Here is a 22141-nt window from a genome sequence, read left to right as displayed (position 1 = left end):
TTTTTTTTTTTTTAATATTTACTTTTAGTTTACAACATTCAGTTCCACAAGCTTTTGATTTTCTTCCCCTCCTTCTCCTCCCTCCCCCTCCACTATGGAGGCATGCAATCTGATATAGGCTGTACCTATACCTTCACACCAAACATTAGTAAAGTTATAAAGAATTATAACCAATGGAAGGAAGGACAAGAAGAAACAGAACAAAACAATAAAGAGAGAGTTCAAGTAGTTTGCTTCAGTCTACATTCAGACTCCATAATTCTTTCTCTGGATGTGGATAACTTTTTCCATCATGAGTCTTTTGGAGTTGTCTTATAGCCTTGCATTACTGAAAGGAGCCCAGTCTATTAAAGTTAGTCATCATAGATACAATGTATCTGTAATTGTGTACAATGTTCTCCTGGTTCAAGACAGCTGTGTTCTAACCCAACCCACTTTCCACTCCCTGCATTAATTTGTTAAGCATCCTTATTTTCTTTTAATGATCTTCTTATGGCATGATCTCAAAGACCTTTCATTTCCAGGTCACCCTTGTTCATATCCTTCCTAAAATGTGGCAGGCAGAACTGAACAGACTATGTGCTATGACCAGGTAAAACGTCAGCAGGAGTCTCCCTTTCCTTCCTCAAAATACCATGTCTCTAAGTGCAGTCCAAGATCAAAAAAGCTTTTTGGGCTGCTGTGTCATAGTGTCTTTCATATAGGACTTATGGTCAATTCAATTCAATGAGCACTTATTAGGAATAGCTTAAGACCATTATTAATAAATTAACTAATTATAAGGCCTGATTATGTCTAGTCATTGAAGATGGCAAAAGACAAAAATGAGACAATTGATGCCTCCAGAGAGGTTACATTTTTTTTATAAACCCCTAAATCTTTTTCTTTTTTTTCTTTTTTTTTTAAGCAATTGGGGTTAAGTAACTTGCTCAAGGTTACATGGCCAGGTGTTTCTGGGTGGGTGCTAAGTGTCTGAGCCCAGATTCGATCCCCAGGTCATCCCGACACTGGTGCCGGTGCTCTAATTCGCTGTGCTACCTGGCTGCCCCCCCTAAATCTTTTTCACATTAGCTGTGGTCTGTTTGTGCATCTGGCATCTTGTTGTTACAAAGTTAACATTGGTATAAAATTTTTTTAATCCAAATATATACTTTGACCTCTTTCCCTGTTTTACTTTATTAAATTAACCACAGATTTCTAGCCTATTGAAATCTTTTGGGAATATGACTCTGTCATCCAGTAGATTAGTTCTCCCTTTCAGTTTTGTGTCATCTGAAAATTTTATAAGCATGCCATTTATGTCTTTATTCTATGTTATTGAGGTACATTGCATAATTTTTTTATCATCATTTCATTCTTGATAGCTGCCCCTGCCTATTGGACCTACTTCCTTGGTAGAATGTTAGGTTATGGATGGAATGCCTCTTTCTCTTTCTTTCTCAGTCTCAGTCTCTCTCACATATTCTCTTTTTCATGTCAATCAGTGTGACAGTGAGGTACTTTATATGTCACATCATTGTTTAGAATGCCAATGATTAAGAAGTGGTACGCATTTTCTGATGAGAACTACTTTTTATGACTGAGGAGGTAGAATCAAAGGAGTCTTGGGAGGCTGCTAAGATAAGAACCTTGATTTGGAATTAAAGAACTTGGGTTCAAATTTTATCTCTGACATTTACTATCTAAATGACCTTGGTTAAGTCATTTCACCTCTTGCCCTCGTTTTCCTTATCTCTAAAATGAGAAGTTTAGAGTAGTCTTTGTGGACACTTCCATCTCAAAAATCTATGATCTTGTTGTAATAATCTCAACCAGTGTCAGGTCTAGGGAGTCTGGGATAGCCTCTTCATCTTCACCAAGCAGCCCCTCTCAGCTTTGTGACCTAGGGATGCACTGATCAGGTTTAAGATTGGGGAGCTTAGGTTACTTAAGAGAAGATCTAGACTTTTCTTTAATTATTTGACTTTTTACACCCCTACCTCAGAACCCTGACAAAAATCAATTAAAACTTAGGCATTGGTTCATACTCAAGGTCTTATCAAATTGGGAAAAAGGCACTTGGTATACAACATGAGTCAGGTATGGGGCAGCTTTTTGTTTTTTTCCACCCAAAATCAGTGAAGGCTTAATATAGACTTACAAGTTCACATTGACAAAAAAAAAAAAACAAAAAAGAACATAAAACAAACAGCACCAATAATATAACTGCCATGAGACTTTCCTAGAAAACAGAGACATATCTAAACATGATCAGTTTGTCGTACTGCTGAATAGGTGTTTATGTTTTACCTTGGCTCTACACTGTCTCCCTCAAAGTCCATATTTTGGACAGAGCTTGGACTCATCTTCCCCTTATTGGTCATGTTTTCCTTCAAGAAGTATTATAGGGGAGGGGATGGAGCCAAGATGGAGAGTAAAGGCAGGAACTCACCTGAGCTCTCCTCCAAAACCCTCTAAATACCTTTAAAAAATGACTCTAAATAAATTCTAGAGTGGCAGAACCCACAAAAAGACAGAGTGAAACAAATTTCTAGCCCAAGACAGCTTACAAAGTCAGCAGGAAAGGTCTATTGTACCAGGCTGAGAAAGGAGTGCAGTCCAGCATAAGCTGTGCCAGTGTAAACCAGGCCCCAGGGAGCCTGAAGTAGGCCTGGTGGCAACTGAACTGTCAGCTGTGGCAATTTCCAGACCTCTCAGCCCACAGACACCAAGGACAACTTAGAAGGTCAGCAGGATTTGTCACACCCAGGTGGCAATGTTGTGTGGTCCAGCGCAGGCTTTGCAGGCACAGGCTGGCCCCAGCTGGCCAAGAGCAGGATTTAGGAATGACTGAAGTAGCACTGGCAGTGGCTGCTTCTGGGGGTTGAACAACTGGTCAGAAGGAGATTATAGGGGTCTCTTTGCTGGCACTGAGGCAAGACTGTTACTTTGCCCACACTCAAAACTGGGTCCCAGTCCCAGGAGTAAACACGTCTCCTTAGATCATACCACCTTGGAAGAACTGAAAACTTACAGGTCCCTAGAGGTATCTCTGAAAACAGCTGCACAGAACCCCTGAAGTTTGGGACAGTTCACCCTCCACCCTGGAAGCAGATCGCTACTTCAACAAATGGTTAAAAGTCCAGTAACAGGCTGGGAGAATGAGCAAACAACAGGAGAAAAAAAACTGACTATAGAATGTTACTATGGTGACAAGGAAGATCAAAACACACACTCAGAAGATGATAGCAAAGTCAAAGCTCCTAAATCCAAAGCCTCCAAGAAAAATATGAATTGGTCTCAGGCCATGGAAAAACTCAAAAAGGATTTTGAAAATCAAGTAAGAGAGGTAGAGGAAAAATTGGGGTAAAAGCATGATAGGGGACTGGCACCATCTGAGGGACTCAGGAACCATGACCTCTCAAACTAGATTCTGAGGCTGAAAAAAAATCCATTTCAGAATTATTATTCACTTATCTGTAATTAAGCAAAGAAATTCAAAGCAGAAGAGGTAGCTAGGGACGCTGACTCAACTTGCCTTACTGCACCATCATGCTGCTGTCTTGGAGGAGCAGTTGCTCTGCCTTCCCTCCCCCCTTCCCCCTCGTCCTGTACCACATGAGAAAGGCCAGATGTCAATTGAAGAGTCAAAGGATGAGAGAGAACTAGAGGGTGAAGTTACTCCTTTTTAAAATTCACAAAGGCAATAACACACACACACACTCAGAGACTAACATACGCACTCAGTTGGATACAGAAATCTATCTTATCCTATAAGAAAGTGAAAAGGGTATAATAGAAGGGAGAGGGGGACCGATAAAAGGGAGGGTAGATTGGGGAAGGCAATGATCAAAAGTAAAATACTTGTGAGGAGGGAAATGATGGGAAATAAGAGAGAGAGAGATAAACAAGGGGAAAATAACATGGAGGGAAATACAAAGTTAGCTATCATAACTATAAATGTGAATAGGATACATTTACCCATAAAACAGAAGTCGATAGCAGAATGAATTAAAACCCAGAATCCTACAATATATTGTTTACAAGAGACACATCTGAAGCACAAGGATACACACAGGGCAAAGGTAAGGGGCTGGAGCAGAATGTATTGTGCTTCAGCTGAAGCAAAGAAAGCAGGGGTAACAATCATGATCTCAGACAAAGGAAAAGCAAAAATAGACCTAATTAAAAGAGATAAGGAAGGAAACTGTATCTTGCTGAAATGTATCATAGACAATGAAATCATATCAGTACTAAACACATAGCACCAAATGTTATAGTATCCAATTTTTTGAAGAAGTTGAAATGAGTTACAGGAGGAAATAGATGATAAAATTATACTACTGGGAGACCTAAACTTTCCCTCTCAGAACTAGATAAACCTAACCAAAAAATAAACAAGAAAAGTTAAGGAGGTGAATAAAATTCTAGAAAATTTAAATGTGATAGCTCCCTGGAGAAAACGGAATAGACATAGAAAGGAATATACTTTTTTCTCGGCAGTATATGGTACTTACACAAAAATATGACTATGTATTAGGACATAAAAACCTCATGAGCAAATGCAGAAAGGCAGTAATAGTAAATGCATCCTTTTCTGATCACAATGCAATAAAACTTACATTCAATGATGAACAATGGAAAGAGAAATTAAAAATTAATTGATAATTAAATCTAATCCTAAAAAAAAAATAGTGGGTCAAAGAACAAATCATAGAAACAATTGATAATTTCATTAAAGAAAATGACAACAATGAGACAACATACCAAAATTTATGATATGCAGCCAAAGTGGTATTTAGGGAAAATGTATGTCTCTCATTGCTTACATCAGTAAAATAGAGAAAAAGCGGATTAATGAATTGGGCATGCAGCCAAAAAAACTAGAAAAAAAAATTAAAAATCCCCAATTAAACACCCAATTAGAAATCCTGAAAATCAAATGAGAGATTAATAAAATTGAAAGTAAGAAAATCATTGAACTAATAAATAAAACTAGAAACAGTTTTATAAAGAAATCAATAGAACAGATAAATCATTGGCTAATCTGATTTTTAAAAAGGAAAGAAAAAACAAATTACTAGTATCAAAAAGAAAAGGGGCAAATTCACCATCACTGAAGATAATCATTAGGAGCTACTTTGCCCAATTTTATGCCAACAAATTTGACAGTCTAAATGAAATTAATGGATATCTACAAAAATATAAATTACCCAGATTTACAGAAGAAATAAAATACTCAACCCAATCTTAGAAAAAGAAATTGAACAGACCATCAATGAATTTCCTAAGGAAAAATACCCAGGACCAGATGAATTCACGAGCAAATTCTTTTTTTTTTTTTTATAAGCAATTGGGGTTAAGTAACTTGCTCAAGGTTACACGGCCAGTTATTTCTGGGTGTGGTGCTGAGTATCCAAGCCTGGATTTGATCCAGGTCATGCCGACACTGGAGCTGGTGCTCTTACTGGCTGAGCCACCTGGCCGCCCCTAAGCAATTGGGGTTAAGTAACTTGCTCAAGGTTACATGGCCAGGTGTTTCTGGGTGGGTGCTAAGTGTCTGAGCCTGGGACTCGATCTCCAGGCCTTCTCAACACTGGAGCCGGTGCTCTTACTCGCAGTGCTACCTGGCCTCCCCTCACGAGCAAATTCTATTAAATGTTTAAAGAACAATTAATCCCAATATGACATAAACTATTTGATAAAATAGGCAGAGTTCTACCAAACTCTTTTTATGACACAAATATGGTGCTCATACCTAAACCAGGAAGAGCCAAAACAGGGAAAGAGAATAATAGACCAATTTCCCTATTGAACATTAATGCAAACATTTTAAGTAAAATACTCACAAAGAGATTACAGCAATGTATTACAAAGATCATACACTATGACCAGGTGAGATTTATACTGGGAATGCAGGACTGTTTCAATATTAGGAAAACTGTCAGCATAACTGAGTATATCAATAACAAAACCAACAGAAATCATATGATAGTCTCAAAAGCTTCAGAAAAAGTCTTTAACAAAATACAACATGCATTCCTATTAAAAACACTAGGAAACATAGGAATAAATAATATTTATCTAAAACTCACTGAGTGTTAGGGGCGGCCAGGTGGCTCAGTGAGTAAGAGCACCGGCTCCAGTGTCGGGATGACCTGGATCAAATCCAGGCTTGGATACTCAGCACCACACCCAGAAATAACTGGCCGTGTAACCTTGAGCAAGTTACTTAACCCCTATTGCTTAAAAAAAAAAAATAAAACTCACTGAGTGGCCAATACTTTAATCCAGTCTCCCTACCCTACTTTTTGCTCTCATGGGGTGAAGGACAAAGGGACCATCTAGGGCGAGGGTTCTTAAACTGTTTTTGTGTCATGGACTACTTTGATAATCTTGTAAAGCCTATAGACTCCTCAGAATATATATATATATATATATATTTTTTAGCAATTGAAAGAAATTTTAAATTTCAATTTGAGGTTAGTGAAAATGAAGGAAGACAGCTAGGTGGCACAGTAGATAGAGTGCCAGACCTGGAGTCAGGGAAGACTCATCTTCCTGAGTTCAAATCTGGCCTCAGACACTTTCTAGCTGTATGACCCTGGGTGAGTCACTTAAACCTGTGGACTCAGTTTCCTCATCTGTAAAATGAGCTGGAGAAGGAAATGAAAAATGTCTCCAGTATCCTTGCCAAGAAAACCCCAAATGAGTAATGAAGAGTCAGAAATAACTGAAAAACAACTGAACAACAGAAAATAAAGATGTAATTTTTTTCCCAGTCAAGTTCACAAGCTTCCTGAAATCTGTCTATGATTCTGGAGGTCCATGGACTTGAGATTAAGAATCCTGGATCTAAGGTTTACTATGTCATCCCAAACTGGCAAATCAGTGTTGAGTTGAGCCACGTTTGTCCGTGAATGTTGCCAGGGGAGCTCTGACATAGCCTCTGTAGTTTGTGCTCCAATCTAGCCCCCTTTACACTATGCTCCATGTATTTAATCAATAGAGAAAAATCCTTGAATAGGGAAGCCATCAGTGTTTGAAAGAGCCTTGGATTTGAAGCTAGAGAGATTTACTTTCAAATCTTGGCCAGGCTACTTATAACCTGTGTCAACTTTTTCATCTAAATTAAATGAGAGGGGCAACTAGATGGCATGGTGAATAGAGAACTAGCCCTTGAGTCAGGAGTACCTGAGGTCAAATCCAGCCTTGGATATTTGACACTTACTAGTTGACACTGGATCCAGATGGCTCAGGAGGAGAAAGTGAGGTTGGTGACTTTGCGAAACCCTCCCTCACTTAAATCCAATTCACTTACAAGTCATGGCATCACCTTCCTGATGTTATGGTCCTCTTTGAGAGCAAAGGACAAATTACAACCTAGACAAGTCACTTAACCCTGACTGCCTCACAAAATAAGTAAATAAAATTTGAGGGTTGGGCTAGATGATCAATCAATCAAAACACTTTTTAAGTGCCTACTTTGTGCCAGGTACTATGCCAAGCTCTGGGGAACATAAGTACAAAGAAAGAAATGATCCCTATTGGAAATGAGCTTATTACACTCTACATAATGTATATGGTAGAATATACATAGCATAAATATAAAGTTCATATATATGTATATACAGATATACACGGAAGTAGTTGAATACAAGTTGGAGAGAGGACATTGGCAGCTGAAGGAATCAAGAAAGGCTACAAGAAGAACATGAACTGAGTTGCCTCTTAAAGGAAGAGAAGCACTATTATTGGAAAGGGCTAAGGAAAGAGAGTACATGGCAAGCATAGTGGGGTGGTTAGTGCAAAGGCTTGGAGATGGGAAATGGAGATAATCATGAAGGTTACTTCCCACTCTAACATAAATAATTTTTTGTTCCTATCAGGAATCCCAATCTGTAATTCTTGTTTTGTTATTGTTTTTGTTATGGAGAGTATATTTAATTAGTAAGAGGATTTATAAAAGTACTTATCAGTTGCTGAATCTGTTTTGTAAACAATGCAAGGTATATAAAGTGAGAAGTGAAAGCACAGTACAGTCACACCCTATTGGCCTCCTTGTATTCTCTGTTGACCCTGACTTCTTAGCATTTTCAATTTCATTTTTGAGTGTGTGCTTTAAAATTAGAAGGGATAGGGGACGGCCAGGTGGTACAGTGATTAGAGCACCGGCCCTGGAGTCAGGAGGACCTGGGTTTGGATCCGGCCTCAGACACTTAACACAAAAAAACTAGCCGTGTGACCTTGGGCAAGTCACAACCCCAATTGCCCTCCAAAAAGCAACATAATAATAATAAAATAAAATTAGAAGGGATAGGGCTTCAAGGGTCATTTGAGGGCATCAAAAATGCAGTCTTGTACTGACTTTGAAGGATCTACTTCCAGCTGCCTCTGACCTTCTTGCACCTTGAACTAATTACTCTAGCTTGCTTCATGCTTAAACTAGCTCTGCTACTTTTGACTTCTATCTTCCAATCTTCTACCTGGCATTGCCATTTCAAACCTCCTCTCCCTTTGTGGTATTGCACTCCCAGTTTCTAGAATTACTAAACACAAGGACACTATTTTTGCGCCTGCTCTTTCTTGGAGTCATCTCACACACGTGGTATGGGTAAGGGGGTATGGAGCATGAGCCCCACATCCCAGTGTTGGCTTGTGGGCTAAATGTATGCACTCCTAAGAGAGACCCACTGACTATGCCTGCCAGTGAAGGAGCTAGAAACATGGCTCTCTGCTGCCCTCTGTGTTCTTCTCAATGTTTGTGTGTCCTCATAGGACCTCTTGGATCCTTAATACTCTTGGGATGTGACACTGTAACTTCCTCAAAAATGAAATAAACAACATTTATTTATTTGGTGTATGTATTTTTACAATTGATATGGTTTCTTGGCAGCAGAAGACTCTTAGAATTATTTTTATTTCTATTCTGATTGTCAGTCATTTTGGGGCAGGAAAAACTACTCTGTGCTGTTAAAAAAAAAATTAGTTCCACCTCTAAGATTCTGGAGATCCACATCTATGTCTCTAAGGATGGTGATAAAAACTTTTGTTTCTTTCTCCTCCCTTCTCTCTCTCTCTCTCTCTCTCTCTCTCTCTCTCTCTCTCTCTCTCTTTCTTTCTCTCTCTTTTTCTCTCTCTCTTCCTCTTTCCCTCTCTCCCTCTCCCTCTCTCTCCTCTCCTTTCCTCTCTTCTCTTTTCTTCTCTCTCTCCCTTTCTGTCTGTCTGTCTCTGCTCTTTCTCTCTCCTCTCTTTCCTTTTAGGGCTGCTGCCCAAAGCAAACTAGGTCACTACACGGATGCAATAAAGGATTGTGAGAGAGCAATAGAAATCGATTCCAAGTACAGCAAGGCCTATGGGAGGATGGGGTAAGCTCTCTAGAAGCATGTTCAAGTTGGTTTGGAGTTCTCTATATACATGGTTCTTCATTTGTCATCTAACATTTTATCCCCTGAACTGATGTGGAGACTTAATATATTTGTGGGAAGGGAAAAAGAACTGACCTAAGTCCCTGTGGTTTGTGGGTATGAGAATTAGAATTAGGGCCTCTGATGGCTTTGAATTGGCACACTGGTAGAAAATAGCTTTTTGCTTCTAGTGCTAATCCTTCTGGCACTATGAATAATTAACTGTATTAAGTAAGTGCCCAAGTTTGCCTGAATACCAAAAGACTATGGCTGGCCAATCAGGTTAGAATTGAATTAGTCTGATTTTCAAACAGAATCAACAAACAGCCCAGTTTAGGGATTATGTCCATAGTTGGTCCTTGCTTTTCAGTAGATTGTAATGATTATCCAATAAAAGGATCCTGACTAGGCAGAGCTGGGCCAAAATGGGATAAGCACAGGCTTAGGGTCACAGTTGATGTTGATGCAATAGAGATGAATACTGAATGTGCTTGATAACTCAGTTCCTTTTTTTTTTTTTTTTTTAAAGCATTACTTCAGAGTTTTTTGTTTGTTCTCTGCAGCTAAGCACAAAACAAGTCCAAAGTCCTTAAAGTGTCCCTTCCAGGAAATTGTTTAGCATACTGGAACTGTATGATTAAAAGAATCTAAATCAGCTGGAGTGTTTGTAGAGCTTAATTTAGATATTCAGATAACAAAACATTGAGAATGCCACCCTTAAAAGTGAAACGACAGATGGAGAGATGATGTCGGCTGAGCATGACCCCTTAATGGCCAAGAGCTAGATTGCAAGTTCCTGTACCCATAGAATCCTTCCCTCCAACCAGTTTTGTTACAGGGAATTAATTGTGAGGTCCAACTCTGATATGGACTAGATGTTATGAGAAATAGGTGGTATGGTGGGTTGAGAACTCTCCAGGAAGACTGGGATTTCAGTTATACCTCTGATATACTGACTGTGTGACTCTGGGCAAGTCACTTAACTTCAGTGCTCCAGGCAATTTTCTAAGACTAGATATTTTAGGAAGGGTGCCAACCTGCATTGGTAAGGAAAAGTTCCTCACCTTGGAGTTCCCTGTACAGTGAAGTCACAGGTACAATCCATTTTCCCATCCTCTTTATAGAAACCTTGGACATCTTTTGTGATGTATTGACATTAGAAGAAAATAATGAATTTTGTTAGGTTTCTACCCTGATTTGCTTTTTCTCCTCAGGCTGGCCCTCACTGCCATGAATAAATATGAAGAAGCAATTACAAGTTACCAAAAAGCATTGGATCTTGACCCAGAAAATGATTCTTATAAGTCTAATTTGAAAATAGCAGAACAGAAATTAAGGGAGGTGGCCAGTCCTGTAAGTTATTTGTGATAGCTCACTGGAATATTTTAATCTGACATGTCTACACTTTATGTTAAACTATAATGGGGTAGAGTGATTTAGGGGTATAATTTCATTACAGACTGGAACAGGACTGAGCTTCGACATGGCTAGTTTGATCAACAATCCAGCCTTCATTAGCATGGTGAGTACACTTGCTTGATTTTTTCCTGTTGTACCTAGGCTTTAGTAACTGAGTGCCTGCTTCACAGAAAGTATGATGTAATGAGTAAAAGTAAAGATTGCCTTTAGGAGGAGTATTTCTGAAGGTTTTTACCACAGTGGTTTCCTTAGATTTTCCCTTTTTTTCCCCTTCCTGCTGCCCCTCCTCCTTCCCATCGAAAGCACACATTTGTAGTGCATGGTCTGGCAATTTAACCTTTTGATTATCCAATTTCAGCATCCCTGAGCCTTTTCCCAATCCACCCTGCCAACAACAACAAGAAGTGGGCAGGTTTACACTTGGCTGCTTGATTCTGACATTTCTGGACATAAATGGTGCTCATTCCGGGCCTGGGATTACATTGCTCAGTTTTAGGGATAAAGGATTCAACCAAATTTAGGAACCTTGAGCAGGGACAGCACTTGACAAGCAATTATCTTTCTGGTAATAAAGCAAATGGGAGGTTTTCTTAGTGCTTGTCATTTAGGGCGAGGGAATAAAGAAGGAACTGTGATCTACAGATTGATAGCTGTAAATAATAAATATTGTTGAAACCTTTGTCAATGTACCAAGCAGAAAACAGGCATGCATCCAAAACAGAACATGGGATGGCATTTTTGAGCAAGCATTCAGGCCAAGACATTTAAGGAAAAGAAATAAAATCTTTGGATCCTGCTGAGTATCTCCCCCCTTTTTATTGGCAAATGAGCCACTTCTAATGCAAGGGATTTTTTGGATCATGTCTTTAATTTGTTCTCATTCCTTTTAACTCAGGTGCCTAGTCAATAAACTGACTGCCATAATTGGAGCATGATGGTGTTATCTGAAATCTCTCTGCCCTTGGAACATAATTCCTCAGTGCTATTTTCTCAGTATCTTATCTTTCTTTCCACACCCACTTATCTTATACATTATAGTCAAATTCCACAAGGTATAGATGCATGCTTTATGCTTTCTACCTCCACCCCACTTTAAAAAATGTGCTTGTAAGTAATAACTGCCTTTATGGGAGTTATTTCTGTTCTATTCTAGGCAGCAAGTTTAATGCAGAATCCTCAGGTTCAACAACTGTGAGTATTTGGATGGATGGTATGGGGCGGGGGGAAGAGACAAAGACAGAGAGAGACAGAGACAGGAAAGACAGAGACAGAGAGATACACACAGAAAATAAAAGAGAAAGAGACAGAGAGAGACAGAGATACACACAGAGAATAAAAGAGAGACAGAGAGAGAATGAGAGGGGGAGAGAGACAGAGACAGAGAGGAGACAGAGACAGAGACAAATGGACAGAGACAGAGAGAAGAGAGACAGAGACACACAGAATGAGAGAGAGAAAGAGCATGTTCCATATCACCTTCATATTTGAAGGTTAGCTAGGCATCTGAGAGAGTAAGAACTTTAAGATGTTGCCAGAGATGACTCTGAACTTATCTTTTTGGGGGAGCTCTCAATCAAAATGACCCACCTCTGGTACTATAGTGGGTCTACCTTTCTTTCTATGTTTTGGGTATATCTCATTCTCCACAGGCACCAACCTCTATGACTGGTTTGAGAACGTGTAACCATTCCTATAACTTCTCTCTTGTATATTCTAGCATGTCAGGAATGATGACAAATGCCATTGGGGGTCCGGCTGCTGGGGTTGGAGGCCTGACTGATCTGTCCAGCCTCATTCAAGCGTAAGTATCACATTTAAGGAAATTCCTTTTTAGTGTTTTATGAGAAATTTCAACCCAGCTTGCCTGTAAACTAAAGCTTCCAAATAATGGTTTTTTTACTAGTGTGCTATATGTGTATATATATATATATGTGTGTATATATATATATATATACATATATATATATACATGTATAGCAAAGTCCTAGTTAGTGTATATAATGAGTCCCATGAAGTGGTCCAAGAATTCAAATTCATACTAGTTCAAGTTATAATTTCATAAAATATGGCAATTGGTTTTAGCCCAGTGAAAAATGGCGTGTGTATTTTAATGGTGTGTCCACTTCAGGAGGCTCATTATTGGCACTCATTGCGTCCTAGCTGTGGTTAGAATAGGACCAAATTCGGAATTGTGGAATTTAGACTCCCAATTGTACTACTTGCTAGTTGTATGACCTTGGGCAAGTCTGTTTACGTCATTTAATTTCAGCGTTCCCATTTGCAAACTGGGGACGATAACAACTTGAACTTCCTGCCTCAGAGAGTAGTTGTCAGGATCAACTGATAGAATGTATGTAAAGCAAAATATAAATGTCACCTGTTGTTTTATCTTTACTACTGGTACTAGTGTCACCTTGCCACCTCTACTACCCATCTAGATGGAACAGTAATTAGAGTCTGGAGTCTGGAAGACCTGAGTTCAAATCCAGCCTCAGATACTTACTAGCTATGTGACCCTGGGCAAGTCACTTGACCTCTGTCTGCCTCATCTATAAAATAGAAAGAATAGTAGTATCTACTTCCCAGAGTTGTTGTGATGATAAGAGATGTTTATAAAATGCTTTATAAACCTTAAAGCATTATATGAAGGTTACTACTACTATTGTTATTTTAAATGATCTTCCACATCTTCAGAGTTAACAAAGCTGAAAAGGAGTTCGCACATTATAATTTCTTTTTTTTAGAGTTTATCAGCTCAAAGATTGGACAGTGAGACAAAAGGTCTGAATTCTCTGCTTCACTCTGTCTCTATGATGAGAAACTCTGAATTGTGTTTTTAACAAGATATTGAAATATATTTGCATGCATTATTTTGTTTATGTCATTCTACACATGGAGAAACTGAGGCACAGGTTAGTTAAGTAACATGTGGAGAGAATCCATGGCAGCTCTCAAACCAAGATCCTAGTTCTTGGCTACTATGCCTTCTTGTTGATTATGCTGTCACTATTTGGTTCCCTAACTTCTTAAATAAGGATGTTAATGTCTTCCTCCCTTCTCTCCTTTCTCCAGAGCATCCTACAACTTGCTGAGCTAGGAACTGTCTGCTCTAGAATATAAATTCATAAATAAAAAAGAAGCCATGCTAATTAACAGTGAACTACCTCTTCTGGATGTGTCCCATACATATGTTCTAGATTTCTTTCAAGCTTCTTGTTGTTGTTCAGTCATGTCCCACTCTGTGACCCCATTATGGGGCTTTCTTGGTAAAGATACTGGAATGGTTTGGCATCTCCTTCCCCAGTTTTTCCAACCTTAGAATATTTTCAATTTAATGGAAGTAAATCTGAACAGATTGTACTTAACAATTTCTGCTCACATAGCCCCTACCTTGAAAATAGGACTGTATGTCTTATAGAATTAAAAGTAATTACTTTGGGAAATTTTAGCTCAAAGATGAATATGCACTTCTTTTCCATTCCTCTTTTTCTCCTCCCTTCCCTCCTTCCCTTCCTCCCTTCTTTCTTTCTCCCCTCCCTCCCTCCCCTCCTCCCTCCCCTCCTCCCTTCCTTCCTTCCTTCCTTCCTTCCTTCCTTCCTTCCTTCCTTCCTTCCTTCCTTCCTCCCTTCCTTCCTTCCTTCCTCCCTCCCTCCGCCCCTCCCTTCCTCCATCCCCCCCTTTCCTCCCTCCCTCCCTTCTTCTCTCCCTCCCTTCTTTATTTCCTTCCTTCCTACCTCCCTCACTTCCTTCCTCTCACCCTTCCTTCCTTATTTCCTTCCTCCCTCCCTCCCTCCCTTCCTTCTTTCTTTCCTTCCTTCCTCCCTCTTTCTTTCCCTATCTTCCTTCCTGTCTTCTTTCCCCTTCCCTCCCCTTCTCACATAAGCATGCCAGCTTGAGTGTAAAGATTACTAGAAAACAGTGTATTTTATTCAAGGAACAGAATTTAGAATAGAAGTGTGAGAATAGCCTATGGACTAGATTTTGACCTATAGAATACATATTGAATTTTCATAGTTTTGCTAGGCTTTTTAAAAACAAAAATCCTGAGAAGAGTTTTATCTCAGAATTGCCAGCTTGTACAGCACATCTGTGTATTCTTATGGCCTCTTCTCTTTCAATTTGTTATTTTTCCCTATGACTGAAGGGCTTTAATTGCTGGGTCTGTGATTGGCAAGGTGGGAGTTATTCCTCTCTAGTGATGAAACCAGCGAAGGCCTTAAAAAAGTCCTGCCTCACTGTCATGTAACTGCTTTACTCTTTCTTTTCATTGCTTATGTACATATTCTTAGAACCATGGTTCACAAAGCATATTTCTGGGTACACTAGTGTGTGGTAGAAGCTAGATAAGCCTTGAGATTTTGGACATCATATTGCAATTAACATCAGTAAGTAATCTTATTTAATATAAATTTTACTTATCTATCATCCATAGTATGATTAGTATAGTAATCATAAATTATGTAAACCTTACCTATTACACATATGCACTAACCTCAATTAGACCTTGAAGTCATAAAGAATTCCATAACAATGTCTGCTCTTATCAAAGGGAGGCTGCATGTTGCATGAATTTCCTAACTCTCCAATACTATTGCCAGTATGAGGATTTAAGTGACACACAAATACTGTGCTCTGAGCAAAAGAAAAAAAAAGTTTTTGGAATGAACTCAATAGTTTAATGAAGCCTACCCCAGGATTATGATGACTTTAATAGTTCCCTTCTAGGGTACACCAGTAAAATGCAGTCCTGTGTCAATTCTTAGTTCACAGTTTAGTTTTTTTCTCTTTGCTCAGTTCTAAATGCCTCTCCACCAGGAGACCTATTGAGCAGACCTAATCAAAGATAGTGAGGTGATTCAGTGGATAGAGCACTGAGGTCAAATGTGGCCTCAGACACACACTAGCTGTGTGGCCCTGGGTAGGTCACTTAACCTGTTTGTCTTATATACATTGGAGAAGAAAATGGCAAATCACTCCAGTATCTTTGGCCAAGAAAACCCCAGATGGGTTCACAAAGGGTTGAACACGACTGAATTATAATAGCAACTTGCTTTTTACTTAGGAAGATACATTTTCCTTTCACAGGCTTTCATTTTGGGCAGTTTTAGTCAAGTCACCAAGTATTTTTTAAACACCTACTTTGTGCCAGCTTGTATACTATGTTCTGGGAATAAAAAAAAAGGAAATTCCCAGCTCCCAAGGACCTCACTCACAGTCTAATGGGGGAAACAGCATACAAACAACTAAGATTAAAAAAATTGAAGGTAGTCTCAGATGGAAGTCATTAAAATTAAGCAAGACTGAGAAAAGCTTTTTGCAGAAGGTGGGACATTAGCTGAGCCTTGAAGGAAGCAGGAAAGCCAGGAGGAAGAGATAAGGGGGAATTCTAGGCATGGGAGGCAGCCAGTGAAGATGCTTAGAATTGGGTCCTGGAGTGTCCTGTGGCTCGAAGCATCAGAGAGGCCAGTACAGCACTTTGCTGTGTGGTGTTGGTAGCATTTGCATGTTCTACATAACTGTTTTTCCTATGCTGTCTCCATTTCCTTTTGCCTATGTCCTTTATCTTTAGGTTATTTTCCCCACTCTCACTGCCCGTTATCTGTTTGCTGCAGGGGACAACAGTTTGCTCAGCAGATACAGCAGCAGAATCCTGAGCTCATTGAGCAGCTGAGAAACCATGTCCGGAGTAGATCCTTCAGCAGCAGCACTGAGGAGCACTCCTGACTTGATGGGAGCCCCATCTCCCTAGAGCTACAATGTGAATGGTTTTATAGGCCTGACATGTTTACTGTAGTTAGTTGGGGGTGGGAGGGGGGGAGAAGAGAGAAAGAAAGAAAGGGCACCATTTTAACTCTGCTGCTTGGAAAAGAAAACCCTTGGTGTGTTTCTTTAAGAATAAATCTGTTTAGAAAATAGATTTACCACTCACAGACTTGAACATATCATTGTATGTAGAGTGATTCCTTTGTAAATGAATATTTAATAGCATTGTTAACTAGGATACCAACATAATAGTTGACAAGATTCTATTTTCAGTCTCTGTCCTGTGTATTAGTATTGTGTCAGGGCCTCTTCACAGAAGGAAACATTAACTGAACACTAGGGCTGTTTCTTGGTAGGGGATTTGGCTAAGAATCCCTTTAAGATACTTACTGGGGCAAAGGTGAGGAAAGGTTTTTAAATGCCACCTTATTCATTTGAAGTTCCAGCCAAGCATCTTTTGCTCTGTGTCCAGAAGCAGTCTACTTAAACCTGAGCAGCACAGAGCCAAGGCTAACACGGTTTGCCGTCACTCTTGGTGGGTTCCTGTCTGACATTGCTCATGTCTGAGGGTCCAGATAATAGTTACCAGTGTTAGCTAATTTAGCATTGCTCATGGTGTTGGGTGAGAAGAAAACTAGGAGCTGGTGGAAAGGAAAGCTTGGAGTGATAGAAGGTAATTTAGAGGGAAAAGCAAGGTCAAGGAGCTGGGTGGGGAGGTGGGGTGGAATGGAAATTGAGAGGAAGGAGGAAGATGCAAAGAATGAAACCGGAGATGGGATACCCAGATTTTCAACACAACAGCCCTCAGAGAGTCTTACCCACAGTGTGGTACTGGTAGGATTTGCATGACCAGCTGTGTTCTGTATAAATATGCATACATATGCATATATGTGTGAATGTGCATAATGAAATATGCTTAGAAATCTTTTGTGGTGGTACGTAAGTCAGCTATGTAATGGGATCATTTAACTAGCACAATTTTACCACTGGAAACCTCAACACAGGCAAAAAACAAAACAAAACAAAAAATTCAACATGGGTCATTATATACATTAGGTTCAAACAAATCAATGGCTTGGACTTGAGGCTTTTCTAAGTGCATTTAATTCTAATAAATATTGTTTTTTTGATCTTGGCAATTTTGTGATGGATCATAAATGATACTTGACTGTGATTAGCATTACTTGCTTGTACAATCATCTGCTTCCTTAAGTTTAGTTTGCCATACCAACCTTCTGTTTTTAAGCCTCTTTCAAATGCAAAATTTAACCATCACCTTTATTGGAAACACTGCAAGTGTTCCATGCAGGATGCTATAATCAGAAGAGTAAATGTGTTCCGAGAATACTAAAGAGGTCTGTGGTTAAAACAGTGGACTGGGTCTTAATCCCATGTATGGTAAGCCACTAGACATCAGAATATCTATTATTTCATCCTTAATTCATGCCATTAGTGCAAATCACAGTCCAACTATGCCTTCTTTTATCCTGTGACATTTTTGTCCCTGTTCTTCCAGAGACCCTTCAAAGAGGAGCTACACAATGTGTCCGAGACTTATTTAAGTTCTTTCTACATTTCATGGGTTCAAATATGGCCTGGTTCATCTGTTATCCTTTACCCTTCCTCCTTTTCTAGCCAGATATTTGCTGGCTGATGTCCCTTAGGGTCACTACTTGCACCCAGAGTAAGTCACTGGTATCATAACATGAGGTCAATCCACAAGTCTCATAAGTATGTTGAGAGGGCTTGTGAGAGAATCACCAAGCATGTCATTTCCTTTTTTCATTTATCAGCTTGTTTTTCAGATCTTCTGTCAATGCCAGTACTTTCTCATTTTCATCCCTTTAGCTCATTTTGGAGTACCCCAGTTACCAGTCCAGAATTCTTACCTCTACCATCCAACTTCTCATTTCTGAAGATGAGATTGCCGAAAATCAGCTTTTCGATCATATAACTTTGTGATATGATGTTAATCACAAAGCTAACTCCCCCTGCCCAGTATGGTTTTTCTCAAATCTATCAGAGCCAGCAGTTTTCTGTGTTCCTTTTTTTGGGGGGCAGGGGAATTCTGTGGGTAATGCAAGGTTTTTCTTCTTTCAGCTTGACATTTATCAAGCACCTAGTCTGTGCTAGGCATGGGGAATACAAAGATACCAGGAAATAATTGAACCTAATCCAATCCACCCAGCTTGATGTTATCACTGTTGATTCTCTTTGGCTTCTCCATGGGCTCAGACAGGATGTTCTTTGCACAGCTGTTTGATCCTAGACTCTTCTCTGCTCTGAGGCAAGCTTTGCCAAAGATTGCTCCTCTATTCATCCTGACTTCACTCCATCTAAGTATAGGGGTAGGGAAGATCCTGGAGGTGCTATGTCTACTAAGCTCTCTATTCAGATAAAATATAGTATGATTATGGTAGCGGAAAATCTGCTACCACCGATCTTCCCAATGATCTCACCCAGATCTTCTTTCTATTGTAGTTGGAAAAAACCCTCTTACCCCTCTCCATGAGGTTAGAGCTTTTTTTTCAATTAAAATATTTTAAGAGTTAGCTTGTATGAAGCAGGAGGAGCAGAAGGAATAGGTAAAAAAAAAAAAAAAGCCATAGTCCTCTTCGGCAGGGAAGATGTGGGAAAGTGAAGGAGACAATGACCACCCTTGCCTTGGTGAGCCTTACTATGTACATGAGACACTGAAAGAGGTAGGTTACTCAGTAGCTCCAAGTGTTTTGCCCAAACTAATACATCTTGTGGGCTCAAGGCCAGATTCTTTGTACTCCAGGTTTGCTCCCAATTACCTCGAATGAAACCTTACTAGCCTTCAAGATCTTTGTAGCTTGACTCTGACCTCTTGCCAGTCGATTGGATTTTAGTGAATAACTAATCACCCTCGCAAATATCAGCTGTTGACAGTTAGTTGATAGTATTAAAAAATATTTTGAAACCCTAATTTCTTTATTCTCTCCAGTGCTTGTGGCCAAACTAGGCTGTTCTGTATTAGTGGTTTCCCTATCACCTTTTGTTTTATGTGAAGTACAAGGGCATTTGGCTGATGGAACTATTTCTACTTCCTACTTTTAACCCTTCTTCACTTCTGAAGATCTCTCTCCTAAGATTTTTCATCTTATTAAACACAATTTGATATATAAATTGTATAACCTTAGCCCTTGTCTGCCCCTCAGGATTTGTGATTTATCTGGATATTTGATTGTACAAAAGAATCTCCTGTCTCCCCCTCATCAGGTTTAGGAGCTGGATATCTTGTCATCTTTATGCATGATGAAGAATTTCCCTTATTGATGTAGAGGGTGAAATTTTTGTAGTCATTTCTTCTGCTCAATTCCAAAAACATCCCTTGAACTTTCCCAGTTTTTGTATGTCTAGATGGGAACCAGTTCTGATCAAGTTATATACTATTTTTTTTTTTTCACAAGAAAGGTTGGGGGGGGGGGAGGTGTCCAAAATTATGGTATCACTCATGTAGGGATTTCCAGGTTTAATTCCCTCTATTGATATAGAAGACTGAGAAAAAAAGATTCTCAACTTCATGAAGTAGATTTCTGCTGTTATGGTTGTATTAAATAAGATGTATGTAATCCTTGACTTGTGCTTAGGTGGCAATGTTCATTTCATGTACCGCGCAGCAAAGAATGAATTTCATACCTATCTTTTATAGTTTATGTGTAATACAAGTACTTGTCTTTTCTAACTAATGGCATTATCTAATGTTACAGGGTTACACTAAAAGTCAAAGTATAAACTGTGCGAGGGTCCAATTACTTGTATATTAACAGAAGAGGCTTTATAATCCTGAAACCAAACAATGTAGCAACTCCCAAATGACCACCACAAATTAAATGCTTTTCCATTTGAATCTGGGAAAAAACAGAAGGGTCCTTCATGAGAAAATGTATGATGAAAAACTAATGTGCCAATTATACTGGCTACATGGTTTTGCTGTCATTTAACTCATCTTAATCACCGAGGAGGAAGAAAAAGACACTTTATAATTTTAACTAATTGCACTTTATTTTACACCAAGGACATTTCATATGGATTATTCCAATTAAAGTGGCAAACCACGTTCTGAAATCGCTTTCATTTTAGGCCAACAACAGTTTGTCATGGTAATTAATAAATACTTATGCATTTAAAACAAATGGATGTTTTTAAATTATTTAAGCCACACACTTAAATTGCACGTATAGTTTTAAATTATTTCAGCTTGTCAAATTAGTACTGCTTTTTAAATAATGGTTTATGAGCTTTTATTTTGCTGACCACTGTTAAAATGGCTTTATTATTATTTCGCAAAAAGCTTTGTATCACTGAATATTCAGCATTTTCTTTGGCTTTGTGGAAGTGATAAGCAAGTTTGGTGATTAAACATAACAAAGGGGCAATTTGTCATGAGAAAATAAATACAAGAAGCACTTAGACTTCAAATACAAGAGACAGCAACATCAGAATGGTAAAAATCATCGTGTCAAGAGGGGAAGATTTTAGGTTGCAGCAAATCATTTCCTGGCTTTGAGAGATGGGGAAATTCCATTAGACTCCTTATTTAGTAATAAGAAGACTAAGTTATCACATAGTTATAACAAGGCCTAATTGTGGGAGGAATAACTGTTGGAACTTGACCAACTCTGACCATGTTGCTATGACTAAAACAAAACTGTTAGTATCAGGAGAAAAAAGAAAGCTTCATGTGTTTTAAATATAAAGCACTGCCTGACATTCACCATAACTTCTAAGCCTATTAGACAAACATTTGTACATCTAGGTAGTAAACATCACAGATTAAACAAGGGAGACTGGCCTTAGTATTCTAAACACTGTCCTTGAGAATACTGTCTACTCTGAAAAACTGGGGGGGGGGGTGGGGGAGACGGGTGGGGGGGGGGGAGGGGGACAGGTTGGGGGTAGGGAGAGGGAGAAGAAGGCTAAGGAGAACAGTTATGAATTCTTTATATAAGCTGCAATAGTTAGAATTCCATAAACCTTCTAAGTGAAAGCATTTCATTATTTAGGTTGCCACCTAGAGTTGAATGAAGAATGACAGCTGCATTGTTAGTGAGGCCCCATCATTTTCAAGTGCTAGCCTTTGACAAAGGAAGGGATTGGGTGCCTACCTACAATGAGTCTAAATGAGGTAATAGTGCAGAAAATACAGATGAGAAGAATTATAATTTATTATCTTTCAGAAGATAAAGTCAGGAGAGAGCTCCCTTTAAAATATAACAGATAGTGTCTAGAATATCCAAAGTCTCATTACCGTCTCAAGGAAGAAATTTAAATAATAATAAAATTGTTTGTGATGTGCTTATGTTCCTATTAAAACCTGATGGTAAAACATTTTTAACATTCAGATTAAAAAAAAAATAGAAAAAGTTGTTTAAAGAAATATCATAGATATCACAAAGACAAAAGACTTTCTTTTATCCTTCTACTTGAATGGTTGATGACACTACAAAGACTTGGGCAATATCATCATATTCATATGTTCTCTTCAAGAATGTGTCTGTTAGTCGTAAGCCGGAGACACTCTGGTGGGATAAAAAGAGAAAGAAAGT

General features: G+C 38.9%; 2 protein-coding genes across 8 annotated transcripts in view; one reads left to right on the top strand and one right to left on the bottom strand.

Annotated features, from left to right (window-relative positions):
* SGTB (small glutamine rich tetratricopeptide repeat co-chaperone beta) overlaps window positions 1-19306 on the top strand; it is an 84016-nt gene extending 64710 nt beyond the window's left edge. For 4 of the 5 annotated variants that reach the window (XM_069096423.1, XM_069096421.1, XM_069096422.1 and 1 more), the window contains 6 exons: window positions 9243-9347; window positions 10601-10739; window positions 10846-10908; window positions 11959-11996; window positions 12523-12606; window positions 16418-19306. In XM_069096423.1, the coding sequence (XP_068952524.1) occupies window positions 9243-9347; window positions 10601-10739; window positions 10846-10908; window positions 11959-11996; window positions 12523-12606; window positions 16418-16529 (541 nt within the window). In that variant the 3' untranslated portion in view covers window positions 16530-19306. The remainder of the gene's footprint in view (window positions 1-9242; window positions 9348-10600; window positions 10740-10845; window positions 10909-11958; window positions 11997-12522; window positions 12607-16417) is intronic. The other variant, XM_069096424.1, reaches the window with a different exon arrangement.
* Window positions 19307-20571: 1265 nt separating this feature from the next.
* TRAPPC13 (trafficking protein particle complex subunit 13) overlaps window positions 20572-22141 on the bottom strand; it is a 36210-nt gene continuing 34640 nt past the window's right edge. For all 3 annotated transcript variants that reach the window (XM_069096418.1, XM_069096419.1, XM_069096420.1), the window contains one exon: window positions 20572-22114. In XM_069096418.1, coding sequence (XP_068952519.1) covers window positions 22007-22114 — 108 coding nt within the window. In that variant the 3' untranslated portion in view covers window positions 20572-22006. The remainder of the gene's footprint in view (window positions 22115-22141) is intronic.

The sequence above is a fragment of the Petaurus breviceps genome, unplaced genomic scaffold (genome assembly GCF_028583685.1).
Source record: "Petaurus breviceps papuanus isolate PSGF00001 unplaced genomic scaffold, PetGlider_PUasm1.0 229, whole genome shotgun sequence".
NCBI lineage: Eukaryota > Metazoa > Chordata > Mammalia > Diprotodontia > Petauridae > Petaurus > Petaurus breviceps.
The sequence above is the reverse complement of the archived record's forward strand: the minus strand, read 5'-3'. Positions and strand labels throughout refer to the sequence as shown.